At 37.0% G+C, this 13,745-nt stretch overlaps 2 protein-coding genes across 3 annotated transcripts in view; both read left to right on the forward strand.

The window, feature by feature from the left end:
- Window positions 1–4,110, forward strand: part of LOC124158030 (TBC1 domain family member 31) — a 67,091-nt gene extending 62,981 nt beyond the window's left edge. Inside the window, exon 17 of the mRNA XM_046533183.1 lies at window positions 1,840–4,110. Coding sequence (XP_046389139.1) covers window positions 1,840–1,955 — 116 coding nt within the window. The 3' untranslated portion in view covers window positions 1,956–4,110. The remainder of the gene's footprint in view (window positions 1–1,839) is intronic.
- A 1,108-nt stretch (window positions 4,111–5,218) lies between these two features.
- LOC124158059 (probable DNA-directed RNA polymerases I and III subunit RPAC2) lies at window positions 5,219–13,202 on the forward strand. Of its 2 annotated transcripts, none has more exons than XM_046533234.1 (4): window positions 5,219–5,504; window positions 5,588–5,688; window positions 10,959–11,115; window positions 13,102–13,202. In XM_046533234.1, the coding sequence occupies exons 1-4, from the start codon at window positions 5,430–5,432 to the stop codon at window positions 13,147–13,149; spliced, it is 381 nt and encodes a 126-aa protein (XP_046389190.1). In that variant the 5' UTR covers window positions 5,219–5,429; the 3' UTR covers window positions 13,150–13,202. The 2 variants fall into 2 exon arrangements, with proteins under 2 accessions (XP_046389190.1, XP_046389196.1); XM_046533240.1 differs by having other exon boundaries at window positions 5,221–5,514.
- The last annotated feature ends 543 nt before the right edge of the window (window positions 13,203–13,745 follow it).

Here is a 13,745-nt window from a genome sequence, read left to right on the forward strand (position 1 = left end):
ATAGACCGCAATTGTTCTTGGTACAGTCGAGGTAAAGGTGTTCATATATTCGTCGTGAAATTAGAGAAGACACTATGGAAAAAGTTATTTAAGAGATTAGCTTTATCTCGATTGTTCGTTATTCTATCTTTACGTTCATTTATAAGTGAAGAGACTGTAGTGCTATTGCCCTGAGAGGGGAGAAAAAGGAGCTTTTCGCGTTCCCCCCTTCCCTCACAAAATTTCGGCGTTGCCAATTCAGCGGAGGCAATCGACGTAAATTTGATGACTTTTCGTAAAATCCTTATTTCTCATCGTAGAACCTCGATCAAAAGATGCATTTAATCGCTCAACGGCAATGATAATGATAGGTGTATTTGTTTGCCTCTAAGTATTGGCATTAGTAAAGTAAAAAATGTACTACGACAGGTCATATCGGCAAGGGTAACCTCATGCTGTGACGACCGTCTCCCGAAGACCCGGCTTATCTCTGGGAGCTCGAGAAAAGGTTCAGAAAAGGGTTGCTCTCGAGCATTCCTTCGGCCCAGTATACCTGGCTATTTTTTGGCCCCACGAAACTACCATTAACCTTAATTTTATTCAATACATCTAGGTTTTTTCCCAATTTTTAAGATATATTTACATCTTATAACCATAGATAGATTATGGGGGTTTACATAAATTACAGCCGTTGAAAAGGCCACAATCACGAAAAAAGTGAAATAATTCGGGCCGATAAATCGGTCCCTGGCAGTTTTCGCTCAACCAGCGAGGGCCGATATATGAGCCCGGTGGCAGTAAAAGGGTTAATACAGAATCCGGCTTTTTCTAAATGAAAATTGCATGTTACTGGAACGAACTGGGGATTACCAAGCACTCAAAGTTGGGCAACTTGATTTCACGCACAGAAAACGGGTACTTTTTTGAGAGAAAATAAAGTATAGGGAATAACAAGTAGCCAATGCTTTTTAACAGTATATGGTCCAACGTATAAATAAATTCTCTTTAATATGCTTTCTGTTGCATTGAGATTGATTGCTTCGTTTAGATGCTAGAGCTACTCAAACTCTGGTGTCTTGCTTTTTCTTTTACAAGTAGTAGGTGCTTTTCATATTCACTTCTACTTACCATTTACTTATTGTGATGCTTAATTATTTTTTAGGAAATATATTCTATTCCATGGTAGTCCTGTGTTATTATGATCTTTTCATCTGTGAAACAGAGAGTTAGTAAATTCCTTTAATCTATATGAAGGGGTTTCCTTGTCACCCTGCTTCCTTTTCCTGGATTATAACTCTTGGTATTCATAGATCTTGTCTTTATCTAAAGCTTTCTGTATTAGCTTCTTTTAACTTGTCCATGCCAAGGCTTTTGTAGTGAATTTACATTCTTTTCTCCGAGAGGAATTTAAAGCCTGCAGAAATGTTTTTGTTCATGTATCAAGTTTTGGGATTTGGGCTTCTATCTGTAATTTCATGATATAAGATATTTTGTTGTTACTATTTTATTCATTTTTATTATTATATTTTTGGATATCCCTTCAATTGATTCATAGTATCATTTCCTGGATGATTTGGAACTATTAATTATGTTGTCTGTATTTATGAGTCATCTGTATTGTCATCTATAAACTCCCTCTAAAATTTTTTTATCAAATTAACAACCGCCAATATTTCTGTCTAACAGTAACTTCCATCTTTTCCATATTCATCCTCAATGTAATTATTCTGTTGTTTGTGAAAACAGGAAATATGTATGACATTGAGACCACAAATCAAGATTTGTATTGAGACATTTAAAGCTTTTGTATATAATTTTTAGTGCAGCTTCACTTATGATTTTTTTTTTGCTCGTCAACAGGCTTTATTACCAAGAATAGGAGTTATGATTTTAGTAAAGCACAAGAAGCAATTGACCAAGGACTGGAAACCAGGTTTAAGATTTGTCGTGATAGAATGGCATCTATGGCATTTTGAATGTCATCATTAAACTTGTTTCTCATTACCAACTAAAAAAGTATGTATGTATCACTTCCCAATAATTTCTCCTTTTTGCTAATGATTGATAATGATGGTTTGTTGATGTTTATTATGTGTTAATGATATGATATTAATTTTTTACTTGTAAAATTCCATGTTTTACCATATTAGGAGTCCAGAAAGTAGTCATACTGCCTGTGTAAGTGTATGTGTATTGGTCCCTAGATGTTTCATCAGTGTTAGTTGATAGAGATAATAATCGGTAATAAAGTCAGCAGCATCTTGTTACCTTTGAAGGGTGGAAAGTGTTCACCTGACTCTCTTTTCTTAGTGGTGCATGGTTTGCCTGACTGCTATCCCCCACTCCTCACCTGTACAGGTTAATAATTAAATAAATTATATTTTTTTTTGTTATTCTAGTCTGTTATGGTGATATGCTACTTAAAATACAATATCCAGTAACTCATGTCTAATGGAACTTATGCAATTATAACCATTTCCTTCCCACTTCTTCTCAAACTGCTTATTGATTTGGTTGCAAAGTTTATTGATTGAGTCACTTTTTCGTTTCTTATGTTTATGATGTTTCTTGTGTGTGTGTCTATTTTTCTGGTATCAGCAGTCTTTAAGTGGAGCCCAAAGGTGTTTCTATACATTGAAAAATTCATTTTTCCTCCAGTCGCTAAGAAGTGATGAACATTTCTGTGGTGCATCTCTCCCCAAGGTACTTATGTAAATAGTTTTAAGATAGGTACTTGGCAGATTTATGTGATGGTTTTAGATTTTGTATCTTCCACAGTTATGTCTTCCCTGCTGTATAACCAAATTTCAGTGTCCTTGCAATGTACGTATCAGCGTTCATCTTCAATCACAGCTTGTCTACATTATTGTTTGCCACTAGTCCTTGAATTATATGAGGGTAATATCAAATAAAATCTTTTTGCTGTTTTTCAAATTCACACATGGAACTTTTACATATATTTGTTATGTAAAGCACCACGGATTACATGGATATTGTGGAAGGATTACTTAAGGAAGGAATCATTGTAATTGTGGAACAAGTGTGAGATGGTGGTGATTTCCAATGTCAATTTCTTGTGTATGGATAATGGGCTTTGAAGTTGTGTGTCGAAACCATGTGTAAGTTACTTCAACCATCTGTTCGATGAATGAACTTCTCTCGGGTTTGCGAGTGTCAAAGAAATTGAGGCAGACTTAATTTCTTTGTCGGCACACAAATCCGAGGTCATTCATCGTATTGGCTGGAAAAGTGTTAAATTATGCATCTGTTTGATGCTATGATACAGCTTGAATGGACTCAAAAATTTTTCTTTTGTGATATACCTCTGTAGCTATGATGGCTTTTCCATGTTCTTCAGCAATGTATGTTGTTTCATGAGGAATAATTCATTAAGTTGTACAGTTTTTGAGCAATAATTTTGTATATGTACTTTCCACCTTCTTCTGTCAGATTTTTTGGGAAGATTTTGGTGAAAATAAACCTATTTTTTACACCAGTAAGGTCTTAAAGGCTTAGGATGGTGAAAGATGCATTGCATTACTATTTAGAATTATTTATGTTGCATTTTATTTCTTAATATTCACTTCGTTCTCATGAATCATGCCTTACGAAGCTGCATAAGTAGGGCAGCTGGCACCTATTGGTCTTGACAGAGAAAGGATGGGTATATCATCAGAAATGTGGAAATTCATCTCCAATTTATTTCCAAATAAAGTGTGGGTTTGTTGTATTTTACCTCTACACCCAAATACTTTTTATCATGTTATTTATTAATACTATCCTTGCCTATGAGGATACAACCTAACCTCTGCTGGGATGTGTTTCATTTTAGTTTTAGAGTTTTCAGAATTGGTTTTAATACAGTCTAATTGATCGAAAAAGATTGAAATATATTCTTTACTGGGCCATATACTCTTTGCTGGGCAAATAATTTGGGGAAGGGTTGGGGAGTTAGAAGGATGACAGTTGTGTGATACAAAAATATTAAACTGTAACACCATGAAACAATCACTCAAGCTCTTTCATTCACCAAGCAGATTTGCTCCAAGGAATAAAATTCTGCTTAGGTCGAATCACACACACACACTCAGATTTGCAAAGCTTCTGCTTATGCCAGTGACCCACTCACTCCAAAGAAATAGGCAAAAAACAAAACTAGGAAATGCACGCTCACACTCACACAGGTTTGTGAAGCTATCACTTACGTGACAGTCTGTCATAAGCGTGAGTGTGCATTTCCTAGTTTTATATTTTTTATCTATTTCTTTGGTGTGAGTGGGTCACTGGTGTAAGCGGAAGCTTCGCAAACCTGAGTGTGTGTGTGATTGAGACCTATGCGGAATTTTGTTCCTTAGAGCAAATCCGCGAGATGAGTGAGTGTCTGCATGCATTTACTTGTTCAAAGGCCTGTTTACACGGTACATTAACACGTATGAGTTAATGTACGTTTGCGTGAATGATTTTGGTGGACCAGAAAGGGTCATGTACGAATGCATGAACCAAATTAGAACAGGCTCTATCTTCTGTGCATGCATTCACACAAGTTAGCGGGGTGATACGGTGCATTTTGGCGTTTGTTCTCGCGTTCATTCATTTAGAAATTAATCCGTACGTGTTAATTTACCGCCTAAATAGACCTTAATATTTTTTTCTTTGGTGTGAGTGAGTCATTGGTGTAAGCGGAATTTTGCAAACCTGAGTGCGTGATTGGACCTATGCGGAATCTTGTTCCTTGGAGCAAATCTGCTGGGTGAGTGAGTGAGCTTGCACGATTGTTTATTTCATTGTGTTACAGTTTAATTTTTTTATCACCCCATTGTCATCCTTCTAACTCCTCACCCCTCCCCCACTTTTCTGCCCAGCAAAGAGTGCGGCCAAAAAACGGCCGTACATGGTTCAATTACCTATACCAAGTTTTCTCCCTGGGGCCTTCCTTTTCTGAGTCCCGTGTGAATTTCCTCTGCGAAATTTAGGTTGGAATCTAAGATGACTTTAAGATAGGTGATCGGTAGTGAGAACTGATAAGGTCCTCTGTAAGGCGAGAGTTCTGGATTCATTTTTTGGATTTTGTAAGGGACGAAATTTGGTTTTTACTTGAGTTACCAACAGCCCTATTTCAGTGCACCATGCTGCATCTTTTCAAGTTGTGTCTCTGCAACTTGTACTTGGTTCATCGAATTTCTAACGCATAGATTACGCGCCAGATGTACTGCGGTTCACGCACTGAATACATTCAATTGTTCCGAGGGCGTCGCGCCAGGCGCAATGAAAGCGGGTGAAAGGAACGCAAGGAATGAATGCATGAAGTGGTCACGAATTTTAATGCAGTCTCCCTGGAAGTGGCAATAGCATTAATGTATTATGTTTTGTGTGAACGTGATTTCCCCTCTTTAAAACTGCCTTGTTTTCGTCAAAGGTTTACGCAGTAATTGTAAACTGCATGGTGTTTTATGACTGTGACTCCAAACAATTATTTTGCTAAAGACGAGATAAATAACAGCTATGGAAACAGACAAGAGTCGTCGGTTGGTTTTGGTCCGTAGTTGGTTTGTCACGTTTTCTTATTTTTACTGATGAACTCTGTTTTAATTTGAAAATTATGTCACAGCTTGCAGGTGACGATAAAAGCAACGATAAGTGTAGAACTTTCGTGTTTCATCACGAAGACCACACTCTTGGGAATGCGCTGAAATCCGTTATTTGCAGATAGTGAGTACTTCGATTAGTGATTACTTAGATGTAGTAGTGAAGGTTGTTTCCTTCATAATTGATGTTGTGGCCCGAATCTATTAAGGGGCATTCCAGTTTACAATTATTTGATTGGTGTTTCCTTTATTTAATCTTCCTCTCTTAATTCTCCTATTCTGAGGAATATATTTTGGAGGCGAGATGGAAAATATTTTAAAATTTAAAGAAGAAATAATGGCATGAATGTCAACTTTTTTGCCTTGTTGCAGTGAATATGAAGGGTTGCCTCTTCATTATGATCATTTTATAAAAATTGGTTTCATTAAATTAAAGCTGGTCATTAAGACCGTATATTGCAGTGTACAGTGCTATTATACCAGAAAGGTATGCCATACTGCCTTGTCTGGTTCAAGTCAGGTGTAGGCGCTTTCCCCTTTTATGGTGTTGAGAATATAATTTTCAAGGGAAGGGTTAAGTTTTGAACTTCTGGGGTGGGTAGTGACTAATTGACCATGGGGTTAGCCATAAATTTATCTCACTATTCACGTTCATTTTTATTGAAAAGATTTTCTTGGGTCAAAATTTTCCATGCTGCCACTGTCTCGATTGCTTCTAGGGTTCACTGTGTAGGAATCTATTAAGGGATATCAGTTTTGCTGGTATTCTAACGAGTGTCTTTAAGTGAAAATGTCGTTATAGAAATATTTCAACTTGGTAGTACCTCGAAGCAACAAAGTCTTCTGCAATCATCTTTGTCGTCCACCAACTTGTTATCATATCACCCTCCCCACAGTTGAAGTCGTTTTTACATAGGGAACGTTCTTGCACAATCTGATGTTTGTATGAAGGCACAGTCAAAATTGCATTGTGCTACACAGTGCATTGCTAGAACACATGTGAGAATGCGTGGAAATGTGATGAAAAAACACCAAAATTGATTTGTGCATTTGCACAATTCCCTGCTGCAAAGAGAAATTAATGCAGTTATGACCTGCGTAATTCAATGCCCGTGTAAAATAGCCTTTAGAAATGCTAAGTGTTGACTTTTCTCCAATCTCCCTCGAATCTTTAATCTAAAACAACTAAATTCGTTGGATGGTAGGTTTTAAATAACAAGTGCATTTATTGTGAGAGTGCAAGTTGCTATACCGAAAAGAATAATTTTTTGTTCTCAATTTTGAAGGATTTTTTTTTCTTGAATGAAACACCAAAATTAAATTGAGGAAAAAAGTAACTGTATTGCACGAGAAAAGAAATCACTGTGGCCATAATCAGCTAAAAGCATAAAATGAATACATAGCAGCAGGTCCATGGTGACCTAGTTTGCTTCATCACTCTCTCCCAAACATAGGAGTCCAATGGGCTTTATACATGTTTCTCTTGAAGGGTCCTGCTGGAAAACTCTTGGTGAATACATCTGTCAACTGCTTGCAACTAGGGACAAGTTCCAGATGGGAGTTTCCATCAGCTTTTCTCAGACAAAGTGGAAATGAACATCAATTTCTTTAGTTCTGCTATGAAATTTGGAATGAATTCTGAATTAATGTAATGGTGCTCCTGTTATCAACCAATTGGGAAGGGACATCAAGCAGGCTTATTATTTGACTCATCAATCGATTCAACTGCTCCATTTCTTTGACGACTTCACTTGTGGCAATGCACCCTGCTTCAGTTGCACTCAAAGCAGTCAAATGCTCTTTACAACGGAGCTATGAGACTGCAGTAGCTCATCATGTTATCACTAATCCAGTTCTTACGTGGGGATTAGAAGTTTTGTTGGTAAATTCAGAGTCAGTACAACTATTTATACTATAAAGGGGAAATGATGCATGGTGCAGTAGCCCATGTCATTGAGTACCAGTTAAGTGTTTGAAGATCCTCATCTCTGCAGTCCATTCTGACCTTTGGGGTGATGTAAGACTTTTGACACAGCAAATGACTGGTCCAGATGTTGTCATTGTGAAATTTAGCAAGCTACCGCCTGCTTGTCTTTAAGGAGCATACTACTCCAGAGGGCTATCATCCTCTTCTGAAACACTTTTCAGTGGGCATCAAAACTGAATTTGATTAAATCATTTTGATCCATGCTAAGATGTTCTTTGTGTTATGCTTTCGCAAGTGACCTTTGAGTGATGGCACCTAGCTTCATGGGCTATATCCGTCGAGCTCTCCAAGGGGGAAGGAAGGATGGGATGGGAAGGTAGGAAACGCTTACCCCAAGGCCAAAAGTAAAACCAAGGAGGGTGTGTTTTAGCAACCAATGGGATGAAAGTTTTATAATGAACTTGTTTAAGTGAGGACAATTCATCCCATCTGAGCACAGGGAGGTCTAACTTCAATTCCACATTCAATTTTTTTGAGTGATTAATGAATTCTTCTGTTTCCATCCTCCAGAGCAGAAAAATAGATTTGATGAGTCTATCAACTCTATCGGTTAGTTTCCATTAATGTCTTCATAGTTGCCTTCATGTATGCCATTCATGCATGGATTCATTCGCATTATCACGTCCTAGAATTTATGATATTTAATGAAAAAAGAAAAAGCAGGAGCAATTTCCACAATTTTAAATTTAATGGTACTACCGGTTTCCCTTTACAGCATCATCAGGTCACCTATGTCAGTTCACCAAGCAAAACCGGTAGTAGAAACTGGCAGAGAACCTGATGATGCTGTAAAGTGAAACCTGTAGTACCATTAAATTTAAAATTGTGGAAATTGCTCCTGCTTTTTCTTTTTTCATTATGTCACGTTTCCACTCCATCTCGCCTGAAACCTCAGATTATATTATGATATTTAACCGAGACAGAGTCTTTTTCTTCAAAAGTTCTTTATTGGTGTCAACTTCCTCCCAGGTTAAATCTCCTAAACAGCGACCAATATATTTTGATATGTCGTCACAAGCTGTGTTTTTCTTTTCCGATGTGACCCAATACTTCTAGTTTTTCTGCTTTATCCACTCTACAAAATGCCCTAATTGCCTGAAAATTTTTATTTGATATTTCTGTATGTGTAATTGGGGTTGGTATTTTTTCTCACATTTCAAATAGATGGTAAGGAATTTCTAGAATGATATTTTAGTTTCATCTCAATTCGCTACTTGAGTGTGTAATCCTTAATCACCAAAGGAGCTCTTGCTGTTGCTTGAGCCAGGAGCATTAATCACAGCTCCCATTTCTAATAGAGATTTTTTTGGAATTGATGAGGTTCAAAATTGTGACACTTGATAAATTGTGGTGTATGTAAAAATTTTTCCTATGCAATACGGGCCTCAGTCAGTATCAGTTTTTCAAGCTATCACAATCAACAGGAAACAAAAATTGGTGAACAGTGGGAATATACTACTCTGTCATGCTTTGTAATTAGTAATTTTTCTTAGAAAATTGGAAATTTTCTTTTAGTTGTTACAAATTTTCATTTAGAGGAAGTTATTTATGTTATAGCTTAAGTAATTTATTTATGTCTTAAACACGAAATGTGCTTAATTAAAATATCTTTGAGACTAAAGGAATTAGTTTATTATTTTAACATATTAAATATTTTTATTCTGCCTTCTCTCTATATTTATGTGCATATTGATATCAGGGCTCATATTATATACAGTTGAGGACCTCAAATCCGGAAAGCTTGGGACCAAAGGGTGTCCGGATTTCTGGTCTTCAGTGTGCGGAAAAAGTGGTGCACTTTTTTTTTTGAGAATTTTAATGCAATATATGTAAAAATCACAACCGTAGTTTCCGCAGCATAAACTATACATGCTTAATACTGGATCAAAACGAGCATTAAATACATTTTTCTTCATGGTCAATAGCTTTCATTGATAGAATTCGCTAGCAGGCGTTGCAATATCTATCGACATCTTCCTTAGTCGGACAGTAAATCTGTGCATATGCTTCTATATTTTGTTAATTAATTAATTTATAAATGCATTTAGGCTCTTGTGCTTGATATTTGAGATCCCTACATGTCCCTGCCTATGTTGTTCGCATATGTTCATAGCGTGTGCTAACTTCCTACTTGTCCCAGAATAAGGCTCAGAGAATGGTGCCACGAGGTGGTAAGTTGAAACACTACGCAGAGGAATTTTCAAACGTTGCGGATTTCTGGTTTTCCGAGTTTCTGGATTCCGGATTTGAGGTCCTCAACTGTAATGTATATGGTATGGCCCATCATTATTGTTTCAATGTCTTTGTTTGAGTTTTTAAATTATCTTTCATGTAGTTTGGCTTGGTTAAAAAGAAATTTGCTTATATGTTTTAAGAAGAAAGGATACAGGCTGAAATGGGTAAAATAGAAACAATTGTAGATATTACCCTTTACAATCCTAGTCCAAAAGGAAATTTCGAATCCTTTGCCCTCTTGATGCATTGGCCCTGTTAACCCTCACTAAGACAACTAAAGTCAGTAGCGGATCCAGGATTGGGACAAGGAAGGGCTAAGTATGGGGTAAACTCCCAGTAGTATTGTGGGTCCGAACAAAAATTAACATTCTATCTAGTGTAAATTGGATGTCCAAGTGGGGGGCTATAGCCCTCTTCAGTGACACAGCAAGGGTTTTTTTTTGAGGATAAAAACCCCCCAGAGCTCAGAGAAATTTTTAAGTTTAATCCATTTTACTTAATTGGATTGATATTACTTATAGAATAGTGGGAGGATGAATAAAATATCCCTCAAAAAGCCGTAAAACTCGCCATTTTGAACAGTTTATCTTTAAAATTGCACAGTTTATTAATCTTGCATCTACCACTTATCCTGGTGGGTACACCATACCCCCACGCTCCCCGGTGTTAATTGCACCTAGAACCCCCCCCCCCCCCCACCCTTAATTCCTAGCTGTGCCCCTGGCCCCCTTAGCCCCCTCCCCCCCATAGATCCACAACTGACTGAAGCTATATAGGAATCATCAGCTGCTGCATTTTGGCTAATTTAGTCTGTTCTCTTTGATTGTATTTTTTTCCTACCCTGTCTTACCATAAACTTTACTCGCTGCTATCTCCTGCATTTTATCATATTTTCTTATCGAAGCATCTTATTCATATAGCTTACTATCCTCATTGCTCCAAAATTAATTCTAATGCAAATGCTCAATGCACATTGCATGACAGGGAGTTGTTATTAAATTCGATCGTGGTTACCTAAAATTATATTTCATGACTTGTGAGGGAATGTCATATTTGGGTTGTTAACTTTCATTTGAAGGAACAAAAAATTAACATATTTTTATTTTACAACTTTTATTATAAACATACATGTATTAATTGATAGTTAATAATTGCTGTTAATTTAATTTTAGTCCAGACGTGGAATTATGTGCATATTCAATGCCCCATCCTTTTGAGCCAAAAATGCTTCTGCGAATCCAGACTTATGGACCTTCTGCCATTGATGTCTTAAAGCGAGGACTTCGTGATTTGGAGGAAATATGTGCTCATACATTGGGTGTTTATGAGGTATGTTGGAAGAGATGATGTGAATTTCTTTTCATAATCATTTAAATGTACCCCTGGCACAATTTTCGATTTAGTTGTCTATTAAGACCAGTCTTATAACCTTGAAAATTTAATTATTACATGTATTTTGAAGGAAATGCAAGTTTTTATTCCAATGGAACAATGAACTTACTGCTCTAAGTCAAGTTTTCATCAGATGAGCATACATTTAGTGGTATGATTGACATTGTTATGTGCAAAAAATAGAAATTATGCTTTATTAGAGTGAAAATCTCTAAAACTTTTGATAGCATGTAGGGAAGAATTATCTTCATAGCATAGAATTCTTTATATAAATAATAGAAATCAGTCATCAGAGTTGCTGAAGAATCAGATTGAGTTGTGTGTGAAATTCTTATGGTATGGATGGGTAGCAATGCTAGCCAATTCTAAGTGAAAAAAATTTAAATGGGTTGGGAATTGAATCATTGACTACAAAGTAGAATCTGAAATTGTTTTACTGGTGAGTCTGAAATTTTGTTTTTTAGAAATCCAAAATTATCAAGAATTTTGTTCGACTTTCATACATAGTGTGACACATGACTACACGTAAAAATTTTAGAATTAGGGCAAGAAAGTATCTCAGGTTGGGGGCGACGTCAAACGAGTAGATTTTAGATGCAAAACGACAATAGGAAGGTGTTTGGGAGGATGAATTTTAGGGAAATCACAGGTATCTCTGGATTGCATGAAAAGTAACACATTTATTCACGGAAGGCATGAGCAAAGAAATAAACATTCAAGCAAATTGTAATACTATAGGGAGGGGCACTTAGGAAAAGGGAAGTAGGTGGGGCAGGATTGGGCAACTTACAACTAATTGGCTTTACAAAATTGTACAAAACACAAAGAATCATCTCGATCAAATAAAACAAATTGAACTTTAACACAAGCTTGCAATTTATTGACTACCTAATTCACGGATTGTTCTAGCACGTGGTTTGAAGAGGGGCGAATGGGAATAAGACAAGGTCGAACCACCTTGAACGAACAAAGGGGGGGAAAAGGAACGTTGCTTCGAACTTCACCTTTGTGTTGGGGAAATCTCGCTGGATATGGAGGGGAGGGGCGGCATCGTATGACAGACTTCTCGTTGTGTAGGGCGTTCTGGTTGGGTGGATCGGCTACCAAATCCACGGCGAAGAATCCCACGTTGGTTGACAGCGACAGATCTGTCGTGAGCCTCTGGATCGATTTACCTTTCGGGAGGAGGGTGGCGTGACCAAGGTGGCCTCGTGCCAAGTTGCAGCCTCAACCTCACCGACGATCTCCCGCTGCCGAGATGACCCCGTAGCCCAAGCCAAAAAAAGTGCTTGACTTTGTGGAGTCCCAAGTCATTCTGTCTGTCGTAGGTGCACTTTCACACTGGCTCTTACCATGAGAGGGGAATGGAGGGGAGGGCGGTAACTTCAGCTAATGCATCGAGAAAAAATGCCGCGTAATTTTTTTGTGTTGAAAGAGGAAAATTTGATAACTGTTGAAAGTCCAGGCATACGTCTACAACACTGCGCGATGGGATAAAGAAAATGCTACATTTTTTTTCTTTAGCTCCGATGCTCAAAATAGGGGTGCGTCTCTAACACATGCGCGCCTCTAACACGTGCTTATATGGTAATTTTGCTAATTTTGTCTCCACCCGTGCAATATTTCATCTTTTATGTAATTCTATGCCTTATTTGTTATGAAACATGTTTTTAACAAAGCAAGATGTTCACACATTGGTGCTGTTTGAACTGATTCCTTGCGAGGAAATAATATGGATTCAGGATAAGATGGAGTTTCCTTTGCGATTAGGCCTATTGAACATACCGATATTGTAAAGCAAGGGTTTATTGTATCCCAATTTTCAAGATTCCTCTGAATTATTTTAAGATTTCAAGGATTATAATTTTATATTCTATTACTTAAAATTATTGTATAAATAAATAAATTTATTTCAATTTTCAGGAAGAACTTGTCAGATTCCAAACCTCCAGCAGCAGAAGCAAAACCTAACTCTTCCTGTAGTTAATAAACTTATAAAATATATAATCCACATTCAATGTGTACAAAAACTTATTTTATTTCTGCTACTTAAGCACATTCCATCATTGAAAAAAGGCTTATGTTGAGGGAAAGGCATCCTGGGAAAAATAAGAGTGACAAAGTACAACAAATTATCCTATTTCATTAGGGATGGCCTCATGTTAGGGTTTTTGTAATTTTTTTAAGATAGAAAAGTATTTTTCTAAATGGAAATGCATTTTTTTTAACAATATTTAGTGGTACTGGAAGGGGATTGCTTGTTTCATGCAATGGAGTCATTGCATCTTGAAAATGTTGCTGTGAAACACCACAAGGAAAGTCCGCAGTGAGGTGAGGTTGTCAAGAGGTTGAGAAATCCCACCCAAAATATTTCTTAGATATGGTGTTAAGTTTATTTCATCCAATTGAGCCCCTCTAGAATTAACCAGTTCTCTAAATGAAGACTGCCTAATTTTTTTTTACTGGCTTTGGCCTTGTCATGGTACCAAAGGAAAATGGAAATGTCCTGGCAGCCATACAGGACCAAAAAATATTACCTACTTCTTTTATATTTGCTGTAAAAATTC

This window comes from Ischnura elegans, chromosome 1, assembly GCF_921293095.1.
Source record: "Ischnura elegans chromosome 1, ioIscEleg1.1, whole genome shotgun sequence".
Taxonomy (NCBI): domain Eukaryota; kingdom Metazoa; phylum Arthropoda; class Insecta; order Odonata; family Coenagrionidae; genus Ischnura; species Ischnura elegans.

Excerpts from the sequence above, each read along its gene's own strand:
- LOC124158059 (XM_046533234.1), top strand. The coding sequence starts at position 5,430 with ATGACTGTGACTCCAAACAATTATTTTGCTAAAGACGAGATAAATAAC. Across the intron at positions 5,505-5,587 it reads GAAACAGACAAGAGTCGTCG|CTTGCAGGTGACGATAAAAG; the intron begins GTTGGTTTTGGT and ends ATTATGTCACAG. Across the intron at positions 5,689-10,958 it reads AAATCCGTTATTTGCAGATA|TCCAGACGTGGAATTATGTG; the intron begins GTGAGTACTTCG and ends ATTTAATTTTAG.